Below are 26,532 nucleotides of genomic sequence, written 5' to 3'. Positions count from 1 at the left end.
ATGGGAAATTAGAAGCTCAGAAAGGGCAAGAACCTCACACAGAGCCACAGCCAGGGAGCAGCAGTGCTGAGTTCAGTCTGGGCAGACCATTCCACAACCAACCATGAGGACCTGAACACACACGTTAGCCCTTCTGTGACTCTGTTTCCTCATTGGTCTAGAAACTAGCTGACCTCTAAACCCTTCGTTTTGGGGTATGTTCCCCCACCACACCAACAGGAATTCAATTGCTGAGATGACAAATGAAAGAGGACCTAACCCAAAACAGTGGCTAACCCAAAGGACGGATGCTAGGCCAGACGGTGGAGCCTCCCAGACGTCCTAGAGTTCGGACTAGGCCTGGAGCAAGGCAGGGAGATATGCTAGCCAGTGGGGGAACAACAGAAACCCCAGGGGGCCTCTGCCTTGAGCAGCAAGAAAGCCAGACTGAGAGGTGCAGCTGGACCCGCAGTCCGAGCAGCAGGATTGCCAAGTGCCAGTGCCTGTCCACAGGAAAACAGTCACAGATGGGCCACTGGCCTCCACGTCAGGCAGCTAGCTGCAGGCTGCTCTGACGGGCAGTCATGGCCTCCAAAGACTCAGAGGAACTGTGAGTAGAGTCTAGGCCTAGGCCTGCTGATGTGCCTTCAGGCTCTGGGCAACAGGTCAACCTTCCCTCTCAGAGTAGGTGGCCTCAACGGCCTTAGGCACAGAGTGGGGGACTCTCAGATTTGAGGAGGTGGCTGCTCCCCACCTCACCCCCATCTAATTAATTTGCTCCCTACGCGACCCCCCCCCCCCCCCGGCTATCCCACCAGCCCCTAGCAGGTGCCCACAGCAGGCTCTGAAGATTCCAAGGATTCAGAAGCCAGTCCTGCCCTTGAGAAGGTCACCATCAGCTAGTGGAAGACGCACGTGATGGATCATTAGTGGCAAAGTGAGCAGAGGAAGGACAGGAGATACTGAAGCTCCCAAAGAGATGTCTGCTCAGGAAGACCTTTCAGAGAGGAGAGAGTGCAGCTGCCAAGAAGAACCTCTCAAAGCAGGGAATGGAAGACCAACCTGCCCCAAGGCAGAGACTGGGACAGGCCTGTGGGCCTCTGGATACCCGGATGTGAGACTGGGGAAATGGATCCACCTACCCCCTAGTAGGCACCAGGACAGGAGAGGGGCATTCATGGTTCCTCTGAAATGTTCTTTAATCAACCCCACAGGCAGTTATTCATCACCATGTGTAGACTAGTGTAGGAACAGATGTCAGTATCAGCCACCTCCACAGAGGGCCTCCTGGCTTCAGAAGTAAATCCTACCCAAGAACTCACATGTAATTATGTCTGGAATCCAACCCTGAAGCCACAGGATCACTTTGTATTTGTAGCAGGAAACAGTGAGGAAATCAGGCTGGTTGTGTGACTAAGTTGGTAAAGTGCTTGCCCAGCAAACACAAAGCCCTGAGTTAGATCCCCAGAACTGTATAAAGAAGGCATGATGGTATATGCCTGTCCTCTATGCACTCAAGAGGTGGAGGCCAAAAATCAAGAGTCCAAGGCCTGTCTAAAAAAAGACAGGGTGTGGGGGCTGGGGAGAAGCTTGTCAGTAAAGTGTACGCCACGCAAGAATGAGGGCCTAAGTTCAATCCCTAGAAGCCAAGGTAGGAAAAGGAAAAGAAAGCAAGCCAGGCTCAGTGGCACATGCTGGTAAAGTGGAAAAAGGCAAGTCCCCAGGACCCACTGGCCAGTCAGCTTACACCAGCGACCTCAGAGATCAGAGATGAGGGGAGAGAGGGAGAGAAGCAGAGGAAAGCTCCCAAAATCAACTTCTGGTCTCTACACACACATGTGCATACAAGCACGGGAACCATATACACACATGCAGCTCCATGAGAACACACAAGCACGGGCATCATAGACACACGTGTACCTTCAGGAGAACATGCAAGTACGGGCATCATAGACATGTGCACCTCCACGAGAACACACAAGCACGGGCACCATAGACATGTGCACCTCCACGAGAACACACAAGCACGGGCACCATATACATACATGCACCTCCAGGAGAACACACAAGCACGGGCACCATAGACACACATGCACCTCCAGGAGAACACACAAGTACGGGCATCATATACACACATGCACCTCCAGGAGAACACACAAGCACGGGCATCATATACACACGTGCACCTCCAGGAGAACATGCAAGTACGGGCACCATAGACATGTGCACCTCCACGAGAACACACAAGCACGGGCATCATAGACACATGTGCACCTCCAGGAGAACACACAAGCATGGGCACCATATACACACATGCACCTCCAGGAGAACACACAAGCACGGGCATCATAGATACACGTGCACCTCCAGGAGAACACACAAGCACGGGCATCATAGATACACGTGCACCTCCAGGAGAACACACAAGCACGGGCATCATAGACATGTGCACCTCCACGAGAACACATTAACACAACACACAGAGAGAAAGAAAGTAGGAAAATCTGAACCGTGCCTCTATCCAGGCGCCTGAAAGGGCCTGCAGGGTTAAAAGGTGGGGTGCAAAGAGATAAGCTCTCTCCTATGCCGGAGCATCTGTCCTACACAGACACCTGCCGGCCCATGTGCTGCACAAGGGAAAGTGGGGGAGGGGAGCCTGAATTTAAATGTCAGCTCTGACCCCCTTTGACTGTGTGATCTCCAAGCAACACACCTCCCCTCTGTGAGCTTGAGAGTCCTCGTCCAAATGATGACACTGGCAAGCACACATTGGCCACGCGCAGCCAGCACGGTCCATGAGGCTCTCCACATCCAGGTACACAAGAGAGGCAGCCTGGGGGTTGGGCTTTCCCTATGTGCAGTGCAGTCATCTTGGAAAGTACAATGTGTGTGACCTGGAGTTGTAAGGAGGAAACGAACAGACCTGCAGAGTGCCAGGAACAGCCATGTTGAGCTTGGGACCCAGTCAGGACTTGACTTGTCTTCTACCTCCCCTAGAATGCCCTCCTACTCTCTCCCAAAGTAGTGGAGATACTAACAGTTCAGGCTGCGCCCTAACCCTTCCTGTCAGCTTACACACCAGCCTCTAACCCTGAGCCTCTCCTGATGCAAGTCTGTGGGTGCCACAAACCATGGCCCTCCAATGGCCCCAAGGGGACAGCTGTCTGAACAACCCAGCCCAAGCCAGCTCAGCCACCCATACCATCCCCCAGCTGTTATTAGCTAATCCCTGGCCAGTGTTGTCACCCACACTCACCCGACAGCTTTCAAAACCTAATGGCTCCTTGTGGCCAGGGATATGTATAACTAGGACCTCAGCTCTTGTAGCCACCCAGATGTCCACTCGCTGCCCTCTGCTGCCCCCAACTGGTGGGAAAACACCCTGCAGACTGGTCAGCTCTGGCCAGCTCTGTCCACTCAGAACACTTGTTCTGGTACCCCAAGCGCTCATCCCTTCCCCTCTCTCCACCTCCTGGTCCCAGCTGGGCCTCGGGAGCTGTCAGTGATGATGCTTTGGGACAGTGTGAAGTAGAAGGATAGGCCCTACTACCGTGGGCTCTGGGGAAAGTGTGGAAAGGGTGTGCCCTGAAACAGCAGGCAGCAGGAGGTGGACGCTGGCTGAATGCCTACCTATATGGTTTAGAGCCCTCACAGCTGCCCAGTTTGCAGATGAGGAAAGAGGTCTGGAGATGAGCAACTTGCCCACAGAGGGGAGCAGCGGTCAAGATTCAAATCTGCTCCCTCTCTGGAGCTCATGAGAAGAGAGAAAGGCGCTTCTGGCTCTTCAAGCCAGCCACTGCTCCTAGCACTCCAGCCTGAGCCAGGGACACAGGCCAGGAAACAGCCATTCACACCTCAGTAGTTACCAGAGAGGGAACAAGGGACACTCTAGAAGGTTCTAGAGCTGAAAAGAAGGGGTGGGGGCCTCTCCTTATCCCCCTCCCTATCCATGCTACCAAGGCTGGGCCAGTCGTCTCCAGGACTGAGCGAGCAGACGCCCGTGAGGACACCTAAGCTCAGGGGATCAAGGGTCCGAAGAGAACAGCAGTTGGCTTGCCCCCGACCCATCCTGAATCCCCCATCTGCCCAGGTCTCTATCTACTGATGAAACTCCTGGCTCTCAGCCTGAGCACGAATCCGGACAGTCTTGTCCACCTCATGTGCCTGGGCTCCCTGCTTATTCAGACAGGAGGCCTTTACCATCCCTCAGCCCGGGCCCATCCTAAACAGCTCCTGCATCTGGCGCTCTGATGGAATCCCACCTGAACATTCTGTCTCTGGGAAAGAGCCTCCAGCAGAAAGCACACCAGCAAGAACGGCACTCGCCAGCCAGGTCATCCACCCTCTGCATGACTGTTTTTGGGAGAAAGATGGTTCATGCACGGGGAAGGCACACAGGAATGGGGTGAGGACTGAGCAGCTGAAACCCTCTGGGTACCCAGAGGCATCCAACCTTAGCCACTGCCCCCTGTAGCTCCTGACTCTAAGGAGAAAGCAAAGGCTTCAGCGCCCCCACTAGAGCCCCTCCTGTCAGGACCACTGGTTTGTTCTTGTTTGGTTAGATCTTCCTCTAAATGAACTATTATCTCTTTTCTTGAAAAACTCCTACATGTCTCGGAAAGCCCAGTTCTAAAGAATTTCCCTGTAAGAATTTCCCTGCCTCCCTCATATCCTGGGCTCCCACAGCTCGCCTGGCATACCTGTCACTGCATCAGAAACACGGAGGTTATGAACAACCCCGCACTGGTAGAAGTGAACCACGGCAAAGAACCAAAGGCCTGCTTCCAGAGTTCATCTGCAGCTTCTGCAGCCCCGAGCCTGCCCTCTGACACTTCTTCTCCATTTCACAGCCCTGAGTCCTAATTTCAGCCAAACCTTCAAGCATCTCTACTCTCAGCTTCCCAAGGAGGGATCAACTGGTTGTCAGTTTCCCATAGCCTCTGCGACCTCACACTCCAGTCCTGGGACTCCTCAAGGTCAACAGCCTAGGGGGACAGAGGAAGGAGGAAGGACTCAGCTCACACCTAGGGATGGCAAAGGCTAAGAGGCCTTCCAGGGAACCATGGCTGTCAGCACCTCCCGGTCTCCCAACAACCTGATTCCTGGGAACACATGAGGGGACTGTGGCCCAGGAGGGGTTGGCCAACACGCCTGCATCCAGGGCCCCGCATCCTGCATGTTCTTTCCTCTCATTGTCTCCCACTTCCCACTAACCTGGGTCAGAGAAGACAGCCCTGGGTATGAAACCCAGAGAAACAGGAGGCACTGTGGTCACCTACCCTCAGCCCCTCCCCCATCGGCTCTTTACCCCGCAGCACTGGGACACACACACAGCCCCATGCTCACTGCCTCCTGATGGTGGAAGGTGTACTTGAGTTGGAAGGATCTCCAACTCTTCCAAGTCTCAAAGCTGGTACCAGGCCTTAAAGCCACTTCAGAAGCCGGACCACAAGAGCCATTAACTTCATTTCATAGCAAGAAAAAACAGGCTCTCCCAAGTCCTCCCGTCTAAGAGGCTGCGGTGGGGCTAGCACTGGGCCACCTGTGCCCTATGAAATGGGGACAACTTCTCACAGGAGACCTGGGAGCCCTGGGAAAGAGCAAACAACCCAAGCTCAGAAACACTTTCAGCTGGGTGGGACCTCTGTCAGATCCAGTCCTCTCCCACGGGGCACCTTCTGTGAGAGATGGTGACATCCTGTCACCGGGGTTTGCGATGGCAGCAACAGTGGCAGATTCATTACGGCCTGTGGTATCTCCCCTGCCTCCCCCAGGCAAAGTCATGCTCCTCAGGCTCCCTCAGGGTCTACAGGGAGCAGCAGCAAGCTGCAGACGGCAGATGCAAACTCGGGAATGGGGGTGAGGAGGTCCTCCCCCCAGGACCTCAAACGCCATGCTTCCCGTCCTCTAGCCCAGCTCTCCCCAGCCCTCCACTAATCTCCAGAAATGGAACTGCAATTGGGACCTGGATCTAACGGATGAATATGATTGGCCCCAGCGCATCTCATCAGTTAAGAACCTGCCACAGGGCAGGTTACTGGCAGAGGTTCTGAAAGGCTGTGTGGCTAACCAGGTCACGTCATAACTAAGGGAAGTGCTAGGATTTGAACCCAGATCTACATACACAAGCACCTGCAGGCACCCAGGCCAAGAGTCTCCACTCACACCCCTGTCCTTAAAGGCTACAGAAATAAAGGGCCAAAATGCCTAAGGACAAGAAAGTGACCTGGCCAACAGCCCTACCAGTGCTTGCCTGTAAATCAGGGGCTCTATGACACAGAGACAATGACTTTGAACCCTGGGTTCCTCAGGAGGTGGGTGGACAAACAGCTTATGAGCGTGACCCTGCACTGTGCAAACCCCACCCGAGTCCAGCAGCCTGAGTGGGTTCTGAGTACTGGAGCTGGTGCTGACTTCCATCCTCGGGTAGCATCTGCCCCGGGAACAGTGAAGACACAACAGGAAAAATGCCAATCCCAGCGCGCAACTACCAAGCCATGGATCATAGCAGCGTGGAGTACGATGGTGCGCACACTGCAGCCACAAACAGAGGAACTGACTGGCCACGGGATGCCCATGACACTCCTGTGCCTAGTCCTGGGGCCCAAGACACCTGGGTCTCACTCATCAGCCTGAGCTTGAGTGAATGACTTACCTACCCCACTGAGTCTCAGTTCCCTCCTCTGTAACAGATCAATATCGGCGCTGCCTGAAGGATTGCGGGTCAGGGGTGTAGGACAGCGGGCACAGTGCCTGGCACACAATATGATAATGCCAGCCATACAGTAGATATGCCATCAGTGGCAGGGCCATGGCGATATCAATCATTGTTCCAAGGTCCTCAAAAGCTCAGCTTGCCCATAGTAGTCCTCATATGGACGGGTGCATCTAGTTCTTGCTCCAATGGAGCCCCCAGAAACCATTTGTTATATCTAGAGGTGTAAACAGTTCCTCAACAGGGACTTTTCTTCCCGGCCAGAGGCGGACCCTCAGCCCTGACTCTGAGCTACCTCTTAGGGGAAGTACATTCAAAGGTGCATACCCAGGTCCTGCAGTCCTGAAAGGACCCCAGAACCTAGTTCCATAGCATTCACACGAGCAGGAAGGTGAGTGGCCCTGGGAAGGCTCTGTCCCTTCAGCCTGGTACCCAAGGAGACACATGGCCAGCCTCACCTCCTACCCAGTTATCTAACCCCGACCGCCAAGCAGAGCAGCAGAAGTGGAGTGTAAGTCCACACCTTTCCACAGCCCCCTACCGTAAGCCCTCCCACCACCACCACCACCACCACCACCACCACCACCACCACCACCACCACCATCACCACCTAGCCAATTTCCACAGGCCTTTCTGGGCCCAAGACAACTCTCCCACCCTCTAGAACAGTCATATCAGCTCCCCTGGAGCCCGAGACACAGCAGCTCTTGGCAAGAATACAAACCAGTGAGTCCAAGACTCACCCACCACACATTGGCTTTGACAATCTTACCACTTGGCCTGTCTCTAGAATGGTGTCTGGCACAGAGCGAGTACACGGGAAAACTTGCTGAATGAATGACGGATGGACGGATGGACGGATGGATGGATGATCCAAGGCTCACACCTCCATCTCTGACCCAGACAGGAAGTCAATGGGGAAGACAGTGTGCCAGGTGCCTGCCACAGCACAGTAGAGAGCAAGCACAATCATGCCCGCTGTGGAAGCAGCTCTGTGCAAATGTGTGTTTGAGTGCAGAGACTAAGAATACATGGAGCCGGGCACAGTGGTGCTCAGCTTTAATCCGAGCTCTTGGAAGGCAGAGGTAGGTGGATCTCTGTGAGTCTGTGGCCAGCCTGATCTATAGAGCAAGTTCTAGACCAGCCAAGGCTACATAGTAAGACTCTAGCTCAGAAGGAAGAGAGAGAGAGAGAGAGAGAGAGAGAGAGAGAGAGAGAGAGAGAGAATACATAGGAGTGAGAGACAGTGAACATCACTGAGGTCCATTTCTGTGAAGTCATTTAGGGTTTTTGATGTGTACATATGTGTGAAAACCCATGCATTCATGTGTGTGCATGCTGGGGCCACTCTTTATGAAACAGTCACTAAGTAGGCTAGGCTGTCCAGCCAGCAAGTCCCCGGGACCTGCCTGTACCTGCCTCCCATCTCTGTGATTACACGTTCTTGTAATACATAGCACCTGGAACATTTTTTTTAAACATGGGCTCTAGGGATTGAACTTAGGTTCTTAGGTCTTCAAGGGAAGCATTTTATTGACTGAGCCCTCTCATCTCTCCAGCCCTCATTTAGGTTGATGAAAAAGAAAAAAAAATGTCGACTATCTAAACTGAACAGCTAACGGAACACATGCTATGTCTGGGTCAATTTTAAGGCATTATCAATTGAAGAATACAAAATTCTTTTCTTACCTGTCAAGACAGAATCAAATTATGACATGCCCTGGACTGTTCTATGAAAGACACTAAACACAGATGTGCATTTTAAGGGCAGAGGGCAGTGTGCACGTGTCAAGGGCTCTAATCCAGTCCAGCCTGTTCTGCCAGCCCTGGTGGCCTCCTAGGCTGTCCTCGACCTGCCCCCTCCCTCAAAGAACGTAACCCCATGTGGCCCCAGAGAACAGGGAGCCGCCAGGGGATTGGATACCTAGAGCAAGAGAGGCTGGATGCTCTCCCGGTCCATGAGGCTCCAGGAAGGGGGATGCGGGGTCGCAGAGTAGCCCTGCAGGGCGAGGTGGTGATGGTGGTGGCAGTGGCTGTGGTGACGCAGAGATAGTTACCGTGACCCGGAACGGGGTTGCAGCCGAGGGCTCCATGCTGGTGCTTTTCTCTGACAGGCTGCCGGGAAGGCTGCGCCGGGAGCCCGGCCTTTCTTGGGGTGATTCTGTGGAAGAAGGAAGGGGAGTTTAAAATTCAAAAGCTCTGAGATGCTGAGGCTTCTGCTAACCTCCACGTCCTAACACTACACAAAAGACAGACGGTGGCCACTGAGAAAAGGTGAGGCGGTGTGCCCTCCCCACTAAAGACAGGACGACTGCACACCAGGCAAGTAGCTGCACTCCTACGAGTACACCCAAAAGGATCAGAACACAGACTTGAATACTTGTATGAAATTTTGACACCAGCGATATTCACAACAGGCATGTGACAAATACAGTTCATCTGCCCATCCACAGATGATCCAATGGACACCGTGAAACACAGTTTACATGATGTGACTGAACCCTGAAAACATCTGCCAAGTGACAGAAACCAGAAACCAAAGTGTAGGGAGGAGAGATGAGCTAACCCGAGGGCCTAGCAACAAACGCTGTCAAAGGTCCTGACGGCACCTAGCCAATGAAGGTGACCACGCAATGTCAACAGAGAGAAACGACCTGGGTGCTGGGAGGAGGATGTATAAGGCTCTCCCCATTGCTGAATAAACGAGTCTGCTGTTTGCCCCCAACCTGACCCCCGAGTCTGCACCACTGACTCCATGCCTTCTCATCCCCTCCTCCGAAGGAGCCATTAGGACCCAGAAACACCAACAATGGGAGATACCTACAATAGACAAATCCATAGCCACAAAGTAGGTCAAAGGTTACCCAGGACTGTTGGGAAGAGGTGAGGGTTATGACTTACTGGTGTAGGGTTTCCGTGTAGGAGGCTGAAAAGGTTTCACAAAGGGAGAGTTGTACAACTGCACATTTGTACACTTACAAACGGTTAAAATGAAGCCGGGAAGATTGCTCAGTTTGGTCAAGTGCTTCATGCACAAGCTTGAGGACCTGAGTTCAGAGCCCCAGTATCCACAGGTATGTCAGGGGCTGCAATCCGGTGCTGGGGAGACAAAGACAGAGTGATCCCGGAAGCTTGCTGGCCAGACAGTGTAGCTGTGAGTGAGCTCTGAGTTCAGTGTGAGCCTTGGGCTCCAAAAGCCAGGATGGAAGAGAGAGAGTGGCAAATTGCACGCACTTACTACAATTGCATTTTATTTTGAGACAAGGTTTCATGTAGCCCTGGGTGGCCTTGAATTTGCCACCAAATTCAAGAATGACTTTTAACGTTTCAGCTGTCTACCTCCATCTCCCGAGTGTTGAGCTCCTACCGGTTTTTAAATGATTTACTGTTGTCATGTGTATGGGTGTTTTGCCTACACTTTATGTGTGTGCACCACATGTATGCCTGGTACCCATGGAGGCCAGGAAAGACAATGGGTCCCAAGAAGTTAAAGGCAGTCAGTTATGAGTGTTGGGAACCAAGCCAGGGACCTCTGTAAGAGCAGCAAATACTCTTAATCACCGAGCCATCTCTCCAGCCCCTCACAATTATTTTTGTTGTTGTATTGTTGGTTATTCATTTTTAATTTTTGGAGACGGGGTTTCTCTATAACAGCTCTGGTTGATCTAGAACTTGTTCTATAAACCTGGCTTGTTCGAACTCACAGAGATCCACCTGCCTCTGCCTTCTTAGTGCTAGGATAAAAGTATGTGCCACCACCACCACGCCACAGTTGTTTTTTAAATGCTCCTAAGTCTGTACTCAGTGCTACTACCTTGTGCGTACTGAGCAAGCACCCTGTCGCAAGAGGATTATCAGCCGACAGATCACTGAACCTTTCCCTAGAATGGCATATTAATCGGGAGACTAGATGGCTGGCCTCCACGGTCCCTTCAACCAAGATCATCTGTGACCTCTGTCCTCCAACTTGGGCTTTCCTTTCCTGAAGTTTTAAGGTTGGGAGGCCTGCAGGATCGGGCAGTAACAGAGTTAAGAAGGCAGAGGCTAGGCCGGGCGGTGGTGGCGCACGCCTTTAATCCCAGCACTCGGGAGGCAGAGGCAGGCGGATCTCTGTGAGTTCGAGGCCAGCCTGGTCTACAAGAGCTAGTTTCGGGATGGACACCAAAGCTACAGAGAAACCCTGTCTCGAAAAACCAAAAAAAAAAAAAAAAAGGCAGAGGCTACACAGCTCCAGTGGAGACGGCTGAGGAGACAGGAATGGTGGGGCAATGAGGCTATGACTTATTTCTAAACTGAAATATTCAGGCTGGTAAACGGTGACATCTGGGAGTGGCGGAGGACCAGACACGCCTCAGCCCGGCCTGCACGTGCCTATTTGAGGCCTGCGTCAGCTCAATCCAACTGCTTCTCGCCCATTCCCTCAGAATATAGAAAATATAGTTGCTGCCTGTTTGCCTGCGTTGGTGTGGCCCACCACAGACTCCTCCAGGTTCATCCACTAGCCGACTATCCTGACAGTCTGAAGGAGGTCCTTGGTGACACCTCTGCCTGTCATCTGTCCCTTGCTGAGAAGGTCACTGCTCTCTCTCTCTCTCTCTCTCTGTGTGTGTGTGTGTGTGTGTGTGTGAGAGAGAGAGAGAGAGAGAGAGAGAGAGAGAGAGAGAGAGAGAGAGAGAGAGAGGGGAAGAGAGAGAGAGGCACAACTGCCAGAGACACACTGTATCTCTACATCTCCTGCACTCATGCAGAGCCTGGTGTGTGTGGCACTTAGGAAAAAATCTGTTGACTCACAAGGAAGAAAAGGAAAGTGTGAAGGTCTCCCACCCTGGCAAATGTGCGCACACATTCACACAGATCCTCCCACAAACATGCCCCAGGGGCACGGCAAGTGGGGATGTGTGCAGACGCAGGACAGAGGACACAGGTGATCACAGGAGCAGGTCCATCAAAGGCAGCGCAGTCTAGAACACCCTATCCACACTTCCTACCTCCTTCTCTCCTGACTGAAAAGGCATTCCCCAAAGTGTCCAGAGCCATGTTTTTGGAGTGACTTCTGCTGGGATTCTAGCTGCAGCGGGTTAGTATGCTCCAGGGTAGGGGCATGAGAATTAGAAAAGTTAAGTAGGAGGGACAGACAAGAAAGAAACACAGAGACACAGGGGAGTAACAGGAGGGCAACTTAGTGACTACTGAATTCTGAGTTCACCCACGTTTATTTTTCCTTTTTTTTTTTTTTTTTTACGTTTTTAGAACTTGTCCTGAAACTCACTCTGTAGACCAGGCTGGCCTTGAATTCACAGAAATCTGCCTGTCTCTGCCTCTTTTTGTTTTTTATTATACCCTAATACAAAAGAGGGGAAGAAGGCAAAGACTGCTTTAACTTGATACAAAGGACAACCAGAACAGTTGTTTCAATCCTTGAGACATCAAGCAGATATCCTGAGTAAAGGTATTTGATGTTTGGGGCAGTAAAAATACCCTAGATCAAGTATCCTGCAGGAAGCCACTCCCTATGTAAAACCTCCTATTACAAAAGGAGAAGTGTGTCTGAATTCTCTGACCTTTGGTCAGAGTGGAGAGGATCTACCTCTATGGGCCGTCCTAATGTCCAAAACACCAAGTAACCACGCCCTAGGTCAGGGTGTGGCCACACTTGTTGTCAACAACTGGAGCAAAAGAAACTCAAACTCTCTGACCTTCTGTCAGGCAGTGGTGGCGCACGCCTTTAATCCCAGCAGTCAGGAGGCAGAGGCAGGTGGATCTCTGTGAGCTCGAGGCCAGCCTGGTCTACAAAGTGAGTTCCAGGACTGGCTCCATGACTATTGAGAAACCCTGTTCTGAAAAAAACAAAACAAAATAGGCTCACGTCTGTGTGTGCCCCTTTGGCCAAGGAGCAAGCAGGCCACGCAGGCCCCGGGCTACCTCGCCAGAGTGGCTCCTCCAGTCAGGTGACCGCTGTCTGTTTCCTTGCTGGGTTTCTCTACTGACTCCTCCCCCCACTCTGCTAGTCAGTCAGGAGACACCCACCCTTTCTGGGTGTCTGAAGGTTTCCCTAGGAAGTCTCTTCCCATGCTCCCCATCTGCCTCCAAGTCTCTACCCCGAACCCAGGCCTTTCTCCACCTGAACGGCAATCCCTAATGGCACGTCACTGCCACTAGGCAGATGTCCTATGAGTTCTGTGATGGTGAATCCCACTGTCATCTCTGAGTCCTGTCCTGTGGGAGGCCTCATTTCACCAGCATGGAGTCTGAACCTCAGGTCCCATCACTAGCAAGTGAAGGACAGGTGTGTATGAACTAAGTCCATGGCTCCTGAAGTGCTGAGCACTGGACCCCTGGACCAGCCATACATATCTGTATGCATCTGGACATACAGACAGCCCTCAGAGCTCGCGTCAGGGTGCGAACTTTAGCTAAGGCAGGCTCCTGGGACAGGGAACAGGGTCATGGTAAGGGCTGACAAGCCTGGAGCGTCGACTCCAGCTAGCTGTCTTCTATCCTACCCGGTGCCCTGATTCATAAGGTGCCACTCAATGTTACCACTGGGATGCAGTCATGAGCTGAGGGATCACTGTTCGGGATACCCTATCAGTTCAGACATGACTCACACCCACTCCCCATCACTGACTGAGTCTTGTAGAACTACTAAGTCTCTCCCTGAATATCTCTGGTCCCCGCTCTGTTTAACCAGGCACCCAACAGTGCTGGGTCCTGGTTTGACCATTATCCTTCCTCCACCAACTCAGCTAACCAATACAATCATGGGCTCAGTTGGCAAAGCCAGCCTCCTCCAGAGCTCTTAGGATCCCTACAAAGAAAGTCACCAAGGTCTGTGTAAAACACACAGAAGGGCGTGTGTGCATGTGTACACAAACACAGCGACACACATATACACAGGCATACACACAGACACAGACAAGCATGCATACATACAACACACACGAATACACATAAACACACACAGGCACACACACATACCCACACAGAGGCACACCCACTTCACCTCCCTTTCAAGGATACCTGTCTTCCTGGGAAAACATGGATGCTAGGAGGGGCTGCACCCTCACTCAGTTCTGATGCTCTCCAGCTCTCCAGGACCCACCCAGGACCTTGCTTCTTCCCTCGGGGTCTGATCTAGGAGCTTCTCAGAGGCTGCTTGGTCCAATCTCCCATTTTATCCCAAGTGGTTTCCCTAGGGAGCCTGAGGCAGTCAGACACCAGTCAGCCACTGGGCTAAGAACACAGCAGACATGGGCCTCCATGGCCACAGCTCTCCAGCCACTGGGCTGAGAACACAGAAGATAAGGAGCCTCCCTGGCTGTGACCCTGACCAGCACCTCTCAGCCTCTGGTGGTGAGCGCTGCCCCTCAGCAACCATCTCAAGCTCACCTCCCCCCCTCGCACCCACACATAAAATTGCAATAGCAATTTTTAGGTACTGCACATGTCCTGGGCTTTATAATGAAAAAGGGGACCAGCATTTCTAACCTGCGTATAACACTGCTTACCATACCACCCCCACTGAGAACATGGGCTCTGGGCACTTTCAGACCCAACCCCAGGTGACAACTTGGACAGCCACGGTGTGCGCCATTTCCAGATGGGGAAACAGAGACTCCAAAACACAAAGGTGACTCCGAGTCCCCCAAACAATGACCCCCAAAAGAACTTACTTGGGACCTTGGGGAAGGCAGAGGAGCCAGGGTAGAGGGGGGGGCTCTCCATTCAACCTTTCTGTGCTGTGTGACTCCAACCCAATGCCTTTCCATCTCTGGGCTCTGAATTAAACATTAGTCCATGAGTTGAGGTAAAAGCAGAGACCCCTCTTTCAGTGTGCCCCCCCCCAAATAACACTTATTTTATACAAGAAATAAACATGGAGCTGACATTCCCACCGCCCACCACCCCCCACCCCCCAGACAGAACAGTGCCTCTGCCTCTGGGGATCTCAGCTCAGAGCTTTAAGCTCCAGGACCTCTGCTTCTGGCCTTAGACACAGAAACACAGCTTTTTCCAAAGCCAGGGAAACAGGAGCTGGTGGAAACAGGATTCCAGAGAGGTCAAGTGCGTCCACTAAGAACACACAGCACTAAGAGAGTATCTCTAAGAACAGTCCATGGGAAGGGAGAGCCAGCCACCCTGAAATCTCCTCAGACCTGCCCAGAGGACAGACAGAAGTCCTTCTTTATCTCAGACTTGATCTGACCTCTACACGACCTCCCAGTCTACAGAACTGGGCCTTAGAATCAGCTGTCCCTCAATCCCCTTTCCACTGAGAAAGTTCCCATTTAAGAAGCGAGACCAGGCTATCGTCTACTCTCGGAAGCCATTGCCAGAGTCAAGCATCTTAACCTTCAAGTGTTTGCAAAAAATAAATAAAATAAAATCGGTTTCATTCAAATGCTGCTGGCTTGGTTGCCATGGATACCACCTAATCATGAAGGATGACTGTTACTTGTTCCCATGGAAACATAGTGGCTGGAGGAACATCCTGTAATCTCAGCAGTCGGGTTGCACTGCCCAGATCTTAATGGTTGGAGGCAGGTGAGGTGGCAACTATGAACATGGATTTTGGGAGACACAGGGTCAGCAGAGGAGCAGAAAGGCTGTGTGCTGGGGAAGCGGATGGGGGTCCTCACAGTGAGGAAAACATCAGTCAGAACTACCAGTCACCACATCACACTTTTCAGATACACTCTGACCCAGTCCAAATATGAGAAGAAAATAATTTTAAAAATTACTAAGAAACCAGCCCTGAAATTAAAATGAGCACTGACTCACTGCAGAGATAGGGTGCCACTCATTTACCTCTGCTGGCGTCATGAAAAGGCTTGGAGAGCAATCAGACAACAGATAATTCACATGCGTGCGCACACACACAGATAGACAGACAGACAGATGGATGGATGGACCTGTCCCTTTCACAGGTTCAGTCCAGACCACGCTAGCTGTGTGGTCTAGGTAGTCAGTGTGGCTCGTCCCATGTATACGGTGAATGCAGAGATGTCTGCCGCACGCAGCCCAGCAGGATAGGGATGAGCGTGTCTTGGAATAGTCACCCAGTGGAAGACTACACAGTGCAGAAGAGAACACAGCTCAGGAGGACGCCACAAGGAGCAGAAAGGCCTGTCACAATCTACCTTTATACAGATCAACACAAATACAACAGTGACCGAATGCTGGGTGAGAAGAACAGTTGCTAAAGGAGACAGACTATGACCCTCTTATGAACACTTTTGTAAGAGAGTTCATGACAGCCCTACAACAGCCCCGACTAAACACAACTAAGACCCTTCAATAGGAGAGCGGTTACACAAACTACAGCGCATAACAGGATGGCCCCCAAAGAAACCTGCACCCCAATGTCCGGAGCCAGCGGACAAGCCACACAGACGGGACAGGGAGATGTCCTGCAGGACTCTGCAGATGTGTGCTTGAGAATAAAGACAGGGAGGTAGAAGGGCTATCCTGGGGGGCAGTCGCACCTCAGGAGCCCTTAACTGTGGGAGGTCGAGGTTGGAGCTATGGCGGGAGGAGGAGACAGATGTGTCAGAACCAAGAGTAGCCTCCATCCTCCACGGACGGCTTTGCTGCAGAGGAACACGGTGGCTCCATCTCGAGACTAGAGTGGACTCCAGCTGACAGACAGCAAACGACAGGAGCCTTAGTGCTGCAGCCACCGCAGGGAACGACATTCTGCAAACGGAGTGACCGATGACATGGGATTTCTTTTTGTCTCTTCTGGTTTTGTTTTTGAGACAGACCTTGCTGTGTAGTCTAGGTTGGCCTCGAACCCCTGCTCCCCATGCCTCCACGTCTCGAGTACAGGGATCCTTCACTTGTACCAGGTCTGGTAAGGTCAGTGCTAGAATGTCATCCTCTGAACTGTAAGACAGCACCTGTGCTATGCACACTGATAGATTTAATATGGGCAGCAGCAGCAGCAGAAACAGACTAGCAGGGCTAGCAGGGCTAGCGGGATTCTGTGGCTCCGTCCCAGCAGGTGAGGCCCAGGATTTCACCTAAGGGCAAGAAGGGAAGGAGGGAGCCAGGGGCAAACCGAAACTGGGAGAGGAACTGTGCTACTATGAATACTAGTGAGCTGTGAAAAACAAGGCACTGAAGATCCACGGGATGCAGGTGGATCTAAAGGACGCTCTGCTCGTGATGAAAGCCAGAACCAGCAATTTCTGCAGCACTGACACCACTCAGTGACCAAGCAAGGGCTGAGGATGGAGCTCTATTGGTAGACCATTTGCCCTTGGTTCAACCCAAGCACCCCCTGAGCCGGGCGTGAAGGCTCACACCTGTAATCCCAGCACTTGGGAAGTAGAGGCAGGAGGATCACCACGCTACTCTCCTGGATATAAGCAACCTCGGAGGATGGCAATCTTAGTCAGGGTGACCCCAGAACATCAATAAAGCGATACCAAACAAGGCTGTTTCCTGTCTAAGTGGTCCACAAAGACAAGGTCACAGCCACCCACAAAACACCCAGCCTCCTCTCAGCAAAAACAAAACAAACAAACAAAAAATCTGCCCTCCCCTCAAAGGCCATTATTTCATTAATAATGGGTCCACAGCTTATGAACTGCCTCTCCCAAGAGACCAGAACCAGGTCACGAGGGTGGAGATAAGGCAGGATCTCGAGCTCAGGACTAGCTGAGCTACACACTCAGGAGCTCCGTTCAAATAGCCAAAAAGAAAAAAAAAAAATCATTCCAAGCCCTGCCTTCCTTCAGTTTGTGACAGCAGCCAATCAGCCACTAGCCCCTCCTCCCTGGCCCTCCCTCAGGCCGCTGTCCAGGCCTGGAGGAAGGTCCAGCTGTGCTCATCACCTACATCGCCCCCTCAAGCTACAGTCAGAACTGCAGCTTGGTTTCTAGACCGTTGCTGGAGGTCCCTCGCGCAGAGCACTGCTATGCAAACAGACAGGGGATGTAGTTCGCCCTAGGCTCGTCTGTACTGTTTGAACAGTTTCCCGCAAACCTGTAATCATTTCAAAACAGAAGTTAAGGCCTGCACTGGACCCTTCAGGCTAAAATGCATTTGCTGTCCGCGTGACTAAAGCAGACACATTCTCCTTCCTGGGTGCACGTGCACACAGTGACACCGAGGAGCAGCCATGGAGCTTCTCTTTGGAGAACAACAGTGAGAGAGAGTGACGCTCTCCAGACAGCGATGGCAAAGCTAAAGCACACAGGGGACGGGGCAGCACAATACAACCAGTTCCCTCTGTCTGTGTCCGAAGGGAAATGAACAGGAAAAACAAAATAAAACCGAAATTCCATATCGAGATCGGCAGCAGCTTAGGTGACCAGACAGCGGAGAAGAGCATTGCAAGCCCCAAAGGACACAGCCCTCCAGTGAGTGCGAGACATGCTGAAGCCATGGCAAGACCTGGGCAGGGAGTCTGGGTGCAAACTCGGAACTTCTGAGAGTTATAGCCGTGGGTTCCTCTGCATGTATGGTATGCGTATGCACGATGTGTGCATATGTGGTGTGTATGTGCAGTGTGTGTGCGTGGTGTCTGTGACGTGGCAGGTGGTGTGTGCTTTTGTGGATGCATGTGTGTTAGGACAAGGATGCATATGAGATCTACCAATCTGTTCTCTGCTGAAAATGCCACAAGCTGGCAGCCTCCTGCCTCAGACTACACATTCTTCCCCATTGAGCCTTTGACTTTCCATCTACAGCCAGGTGTTACTTGGAGGTTCCAAACCTTTCCCTTCTCCTGTGAGCCAAGTGCTGGTTCCCAAAAGTCACAGCTTGACCCCTGCCGCCTGTGAAAGTGTTTCTTCATGTGGCAAAATGGACTCCAGATACAATTAAGGGCAGGAAGAGCACAGGGTGAGCACACTGTGATAACAGAGACTCTAACTTTTATTTAATTTCTTTTCTTATTGAGCAGGATTTTGCTATGTAGCTCGGAATGACTGCTACTTCAGTATTCCGGGTGCTGGGATTACAGACATGTGTCCCTATGCCCAACGCAAAAGGAGACAGACAAGTGAGAGAAGGCAAAAAGACAATGTTATCAGGGAAGCTTCTGTAGAGCAAGGTGAGGTAATGAGCTAAGACTCGCAGGCAGATTCTAGAAGATTAAAAAACGGCAAAGAAATACATTTGCCCCAGGGTCACTGCCTCAAGACCTTTTGACTTTAGCTCACTGAACCAGCCTGCAGATTTCTGACCTCCAGATCTGAAAGATTCTACATTTGTCTGCACACACTACTATGCAGTGCTCTCAAAGTCCAGAAGAGGGTGTCAGATCCCCTGGAACAGAAGCTGTGAGCTGTCATGTGGGTGCTGGGAACTGAACCTAGGTCCTCTGGGAGAATGGCCAGTGCTCTTAGCCACTGAGCCATCTCTCCAGCCCAGAACCTTGCATATTTTTTTTCCTTAGAATAGAAACTGATTACATCAACAAAACCTTAGGACACAGAGTCCTAATTAAGCAGCCAAAGGGAGGCAGCAACACTGAACTGCTTCCTTCCCCTCAGTCATTAGAAACCCTTCCACCACACCTCTGTACTTCAGTCATTAGAAACCCTCCCCCGACACCTCTGTACTTCAGTCATTAGAAACCCTCCCACCACACCTCTGTACTTCAGTCATTAGAAACCCTCCCACCATACCTCTGTACTTGTCATTAGAAACCCTCTCACCACACCTCTGTACCTCAGTCATTAGAAACCCTCCCCATCACACCTCTGTACTTCAGTCATTAGAAACCCTCCCACCACACCTCTGTACTTCAGTCATTAGAAACTCCCCATCACACCTCTGTACCTCAGTCATTAGAAACCCTCCCACCACACCTCTGTACTTCAGTCATTAGAAACTTCCCCCACCACACCTCTGTACTTCAGTCATTAGAAACCCTCCCACCACTCTCTGTACTTCAGTCATTAGAAACTCCCCCACCACACCTCTGTACTTCAGTCATTAGAAACCCCCCCACCACACCTCTGTACTTCAGTCATTAGAAACCCTCCCACCACACCTCTGTACTTAATGCTCCTTAATGATTTGCACTTTTGTTTAAAAATCGTGTCATCAAGTAAAATTATCACGGTTCTGTGATACAGCTTGCCTCTTGCAGCAAGCTAACACATGCATAAAGTTAAGTGTGATTTTTAAGTTTTAGCAGATTTTCTTCTTAGTTATGCGTATGTGGATGTCAGTAAGCACAGGTAAGTTTGGGTGTCAACGTAGATCAGAAATGTCAGATCCCCTGGGGCTGGAGTTACAGACAATTGTGGGTGCTGGGATGCAAACTCAGGACCTCTACAAGAACAGCAAGCAATCTTACAGGCTGAGGCATCTCTCCAGCGCCTACCTGTGTACACACACACGCGCGCACACACACACAATGTTCACATTTTCTTTACCTTTCTGTGTTGTGTAACCTAGAATTTTATTGTTTGGATTTTTCAAGACAGGGTTTCTCTGTGTAGCTTTGGAGCATGTCATGGATCTCACTCTATAGACCAGGCTTGCCTCAAACTCACAGAGATCCACTTGCTTCTGCCTCCTGAGTGTTGGGATTAAAAGCATGCACCACCACCGTCTGGCCTGAAATTCTATTTTAATTATCTCCAAATTTCTTGTTTATCTTGTTTACTTTTGAGACAGAGCCTCATGGAGCCCAGGCTAGCCCCATCCTTGCCAAGGATATCCTTAAACTCCGAATTCTCCTCTCAAATGCGAGGGCTGCAGGCACCCACCAACACACCTGGCCCAAACTGATTTAATGATGGCATCCTATCGCAAAGCTGTACCCCAATTCCTTGTGTAAGGAGCAACTGACTCATAGACTGTGTATCAGATCCTATAAGGAACACGAGCTTAGACTGGAAAAATAGAGAGCAACACAGCTTTATTCAAGACTAGATCAACCTAAAATGTGCTCTTTGGACTTGGATGGAAGGGGAGTCGATGTGAATGTGAAGTTCCAATCGCCTGCTAGGACAGGCATGAGTCCGGTCTCTGTGTCGGATGCGCGTGTCTTTATCTGCACCCACGAAACCATACCAGGCTAACAAGGATAGTGAGCTCTTAGTCCCTCCACGGTGACCAACACACACACATGCACATTCGCACATGCACACACACAAATATATATTTTAATTACACATGTGAAAAATTAATAACCAAAATGTGTTGCTGAAAGTATTATCTTGTAGTCTAAAGAAATGAACAGCCAATACCACACTGTAAGACTCAATACTGTTCAGGTGACATTTCACCCAAGGTGACCTACAGATTCAATGCAATCCCAGTCAAAATCCCATGAAGCTTTTCAAAGACTCTAACAAGCAGAAATTTAAGTTCAGACGGCAAAGCAAAGGACTTAGAAAGGCCAATCAGGCTTGAGAACACAGGAAAGGGCTAGGGGACTTCCGCAGCTAATGGGTTTCAAGACATACTTTAAAGTCTGGAAATACAGCTAATGTAAACAAGATTGCAGAATTAGCACAAGGGTAAGATGTATAGATCAATGGGTCAGGATGGAGTCCAGAAATAGATCACGTATATATATGGTCAACAGACGTCTGAAGAAAAGTGCCAAGGGAAAGGCAAGCCTTCTCAACAAGCAATGTTTGAACAACTGGCTGTCTGAATGTAATAAAAACAGACTCCAGGAAATGGGGAGACACACAGAGATGCAGAACCCAAGCTATGCCAGCTCTGACTTAAACAAAAAGAAAAATCAGGTCTGATCATGACCATGCAGCAGGTGCACTGAGGCAGGATATAAACCTAAGGGATCTGAGGGAGACAAGTGAGGGGTTGGTGTGCCGGCCCCTCCAGACTCTGAATGTCCTCCCTGATCCCTCTCACACCCCCAAGTCATTCCAGTTCTAGCCGGCAGGAATGAGTTCCGTCATGTTCGAATGCACATCTGGGTTCAAGATACTGACCAGGTTTGGAGAAAGGAGCCCTGGGGTCTGAACTGTCCCTCACAGACTCACGCTCTGAACACCCAGTCCCTAGTGTGTGGCACTATTTTGAAGGCTTTGAATGAAGAACTTGGGAGTTGAGGTCTGGCTGGAGGCAGCAGGTCAACCCGGGGTGGGTGTTTGAAGAGCATGCCTACTCCTGTTTCAAGCCTGTTTTCTCTGCTTCCTGCTCTTCTAGGATGTGAAAAGCTTCCAGAATTCCTACTACTACAAGTCAATCACCATGTCTTCTGGGGTGTGTGTGTGTGTGTGTGCATGCATGCACACGTGTGTAGTTCAGAATGAGTGGTACTGTCGCTGTCCACTGCTGTGGAAAGTCTGAGGGGAGACATCGGGACATGTAGAGGGCATGGGGACATGTATGTCCAGGGTACCCACCATAACCACGCCGAGAGAACCCTTAACACAGGGCAGAGGTGGCACAACAGCTGGGGTGGGGATGGGCACAGTGGGAGGAGCCACCATCCCAGGGTCCATCCCAGCATCCTGCACAGAGCCTGTTCAGAACAGAGGAGCAGCTTGTTTCATTCCCACTACAGATGAGCCAGCATTAGTGGACAGCTCAGATGCTACTCAAGGTATTAACAATTGCTTCTGATACCATATGCTTCCTGTGTCCCATCCTGAAAGGTAGCATGCTTCCAAAGAGCTCCCCACTGTAAACTGTAGGTGCCCTGGCTGCTCCCCACAGATTAATTAACTAACTCAAAGTTTTCTCACTTTGAGTCTTCCTTCCTCTCAAGACCTCTGGTCATTTCAGTCTGCAGGCTACCCTCACCATTCTTTCCACATATTTTTCCTGTGTCTTTGCAGCCTCAAGACCATTCCAGGCTTCCAGAGAGAGAAAACCGCTGCCCCTTGCATTCTTGGAATCTGGGGAGCAAAGGGGTTTCTCTGGCCATGTGTTTGCTCCTCCTTGCTGTGTGCAGTTTCTCTGGACCCATTTTTAAACCACAGTTACATATTTTGAAGCATTATAGCAACAACATTAAATGCAGGGTGCACACCTCTATGCAGGCAGTTGGGGAGAGTAGACAGAGGTAGCGGTGTCTCAGGGATTTCACAGATTAGACGGCAAACATTTTCCAGAAAGTGCTGGCAAATATTTTAGATTTGCAGGGAATCAGAAGCAGGCAAAGTGGGGTTTTGAAAGTTCAAGGCCATCCTGTTCTTCATAGCAGAATTCAGAGTCAGTCAGGGCTATTTATTTAGATTGTATCTCAACCAAAAAAGGAGGGAGGGAAGGGAAAGAGAGAGAGAGGGAGGGAAGGAGGGAAGGGGGGATAGGAAGGTGTGGCCCATTACTAGTGTTCTGTCTCCTGAGGACTATCAGATACACAGGACCCAAGAGGGGTCATCCCTTCTCCTCTAGACGTGGAACAATCCAGGAGTTCAGGCCGAGTCCAGGCCAACGAAAAGGTCCCTTCCTTTGCAGGGAGCATTTGGATTCTTTAGAAGTCAGGGTCCCAGAGGAGCTGGGAGCCACATATTAAACCTACAACTTTCAGATACAGCTACAGCTCTGGATTCTAGATGAATAGACAGCACAGGTGATTTATGGAAACCCAGGGCTCTCCCAGACCCCACTCCCACCAAGCTTCTCCCACAGTGCCAGTTCTGATGCCCCCTCCCCCACCCCAGTTAACTGCTGGACTCCTACAGTCTCTCCTAGCTTTCTGCTAAGCTGCCAACTCCCCTTCATCCCTTCCACTGTCCAGCATCAGCACCCCAGTCCCCTTTCCACTCCTTACTGCACCCTGCCTCACCATGAGAGCCTTTGGGAATTCCAGCAACCAGTTCAAATCTCAGAAATAAAAACTCTAGGGCTTAAAAGAGGCTGGGTGGCAGGGCTGTGACTTCTGGCCCTGCCAAATCAAGTTCTGAGACCACAGTGACCACCATGTCCTACTTCCTAAAAGTGAAATTGGGAACACAAAGAGTCCAGGGGCTGGAGGGGTGCTCAGCGGTTTAAAACACTTGTTGCTGCCGGGCGGTGGTGGCGCACGCCTTTAATCCCAGCACTTGGGAGGCAGAGGCAGGTGAATCTCTGTGAGTTCAAGACCAGCCTGGTCTACAAGTGCTAGTTCCAGGACAGGCTCCAAAGCCACAGAGAAACCCTGTCTCGAAAAAAAAAAAAATAAAATAAAATAAAACACTTGTTGCTCTTGCAGAAGACCCAGGTTCAATTCCCACCACCCACATGGTGACTCACCTTCTATAACTCCAGTTCCATAACTTCTTTTACTCCACCCCCTTCTGGCCTTCTCAGGTACCAGGCATCCATGTGGTGCACAAACATACATGCAGGCAAAATACCCATAAAATATATATTTTTAAATAAAGAGAGAAACAGATGTGGCGGTGGCCTTGTTACAGTGGTGTTGCTGTGCATAGACAGGAGACCAGCATGCCGAGGCCCAACACTATTCCTCAAAGCAGCGTGTGGCCTCTCTCTGTTCTGCTCCCCTCTTCTTCCCTTTCCACCCTCATAGCAAACAGCATCCTAGAGACTCTCTGGGAGTGAGTGCCTTGCCAGCGTCCAAGCCCCTATCTTCTCTGGATCCACCTCCTCCCCCACATTTCCTTGAGGCCTGAGGTTGTCCCACTCCAGAGACTGGTCTAATCCTTCTCCCAGGGGTCAGACCCCACCCTGGTGTAAAGCCTCCCAAGCCAGATGCCTAGCTACCTGTGATCAGACACCCATCCCCCACCCTTCCCCTGCTCCTTGCAAGTCTAGCTGTGGCTCTCAAGTCACCTGCCTAAGTCACAGCCCTGATGAGGGCAGGGAGGTTTCACATGCACTTGGCCAGTCTGTGAGCCCAGGACTGAACACAGGACATGAACAGGACCCAGAAGAATGCCTGCACAGCGCACATGCTCAAGGAACTGAGGTCGTCACCACCATCCTCATTGCAGCTCCCTGTGCTCCTGGGGGAGGGGGAGCTCGGCTGACTCACCTCTCAGGGCCCTGCCAAGCTTTCTGGCCACACCATCTGCTGACCTGGTTACATGGCCCTCCTTGGACTCAGCTCCTTCGGCACAAGAGCTACTGCGTACCACCAAGGCAGCCCCTGCCCACAGTTTGTACACGGCAGGTGGCTGAGTACTGGTTTTCCCTGTAGCAGTCTCTGGGGGGAGGGGACACCAAGGAACCACAGAGATGATTCCAGTCCCCACAGATATCACAGTGTCTTCTCCATCAACACGACAGACTTGTGATTTAGACAAATGGGTACTATCGACAACATACACACTCGCGTTTGTAATGTATCTCCGCCGTGCTGCAACTATGCCAAGCCTGCTTCAGAGCCCACGGATGTCCTGCCTGAGATGACACCATCCATCCATCCATCCATCCATCCATCCATCCATCCATCCATCCATCCATCCATCCAGGAATCTGACCTTAGCTACACTCCTGACTCAAGCCCAGTTCCTCCAAAACAGAAGCATAAATAAATAGAAAATCACCTACATCTAATCCAGATTGCCAATTTACTGGTTTTTAATCTCTAACCCACCATTCCCTATTCCAAGCAGGCCTCTAAAGGAGTCCCAGCGGCCTGCCAGCTTCCCAGGGTCTCATATTCGCCTCTCCTCTCCTCTGCGGCCTCCTCAGCACAGGAGGGGTGCCCATCCACCTGCCTGTACTCTGCCTTTTCATTTCAGGGTGTCAAGGCATCACCTCCAAGGGCCACAGGGAAAAAACATCACACAGCTCGGGTGCTGTCAGCCCTCCCCCATCTGTCAGAAGAGGGAAACAAAAGCTAACAAGACCTCCAAAGGCAAAATCCCAAACCTCCACTTGGTACTCAGCAGCTGTCAAAGAAAACACAGGGCCCACAAGAAAGGGGGGAGCCCACCCCAAATGAAAACCACAGCTGCTGCAGGTGTGAGCTGCACAGACAAAGCAGGTCCCAGGGTGTCCCAGGCAGCCTCACTACCCTGGCAGCGGCCTCTAGCCAGGAACCAGGTCTGCCGGTCCAAGCCCAGCCTCCTTCACGGTATTGTTATTTAGAGGGCTGTTGAGATTCTCCTGCCTCCTTCTTTATGCAATCAGAGGAAATCACAGCACAGACCTACTTCCAAACTCAAGGCCACGTGGGCCAATTTCAGATGGATAATTAAATATTGAACAAACGCTGAAATGCCTCTACTGGATGAGAATAGCTAAAAATAACCCGTCACCACTCCTAGAGCCGGTACCTGACACTCCACTCGGCATCGCCGCCGCGGCTCCTTTTCATCGCCCCCTCCCCCTGTGCCAGATAAGTCTCAGGAATGGCAAAGTGGGGTGGGGGCTGACTCCCTAACTACCTCCTGAGAAGAAAACAAAATCCAGCTCCCGGCAAGCTCTGAATGTTCCTGACCAGGAAGTGCTCTCCCTTCCTGACATTTAAGCAAGTGGCCCCAGAGGAAGTTACTGGAGAAGTGGCAGGCTCTGCTTTTCTTCTAAAAACAGTCAAAAGGCTTCGGGTCATTTCTAGAGCAAAACAGGCATGTGGTCCAGGATGTAACTGTATCTGTGGACATGAGACACGGGTTCTATCCCCGCGTGCTCCACCGGACCCAACAAGGAACTAGCGGCCTTAGTTTCCTTGTATGAGCTAATCTAGAAAAGGCAACAGACAAAACCAACATGCCAATAGGATGCAAAGACATGGAGAACCCAGCTCCAAACCGCAGCTATCACTAGCAACAGCAGTAACCTTGGGCAAGAGGCACTGGCTCTATGAACCTCAGTTTCCCTATTTGGAATGCAGCTGTAAGAGACTGAGCAAAGGCTCTTGGCGCCTGACTGGGTTGTGGGCCTCAGTGAGCGTAGAACTAAAGCAACGAGAAACTAGGTGCCCAGGAATCAAGCTCTACCCT

General features: G+C 51.2%; 1 protein-coding gene across 8 annotated transcripts in view; it reads right to left on the bottom strand.

The window, feature by feature from the left end:
- The window catches only part of Dab2ip (DAB2 interacting protein), a 174,442-nt gene that overhangs the window by 78,675 nt on the left and 69,235 nt on the right, over positions 1-26,532 (bottom strand). For 7 of the 8 annotated variants that reach the window (XM_057754505.1, XM_057754503.1, XM_057754507.1 and 4 more), the window contains exon 2: positions 8,752-8,855. In XM_057754505.1, the coding sequence (XP_057610488.1) occupies positions 8,752-8,855 (104 nt within the window). Of the gene's footprint in view, positions 1-8,618; positions 8,856-26,532 lie in introns of those variants that run through there. The other variant, XM_057754509.1, reaches the window with a different exon arrangement.

This window comes from Chionomys nivalis, chromosome 22, assembly GCF_950005125.1.
Source record: "Chionomys nivalis chromosome 22, mChiNiv1.1, whole genome shotgun sequence".
In the NCBI taxonomy this organism is placed as follows: Eukaryota; Metazoa; Chordata; class Mammalia; order Rodentia; family Cricetidae; genus Chionomys; species Chionomys nivalis.
Note: the sequence above shows the minus strand (reverse complement) of the source record. Positions and strands in the feature narration are given on the sequence as shown.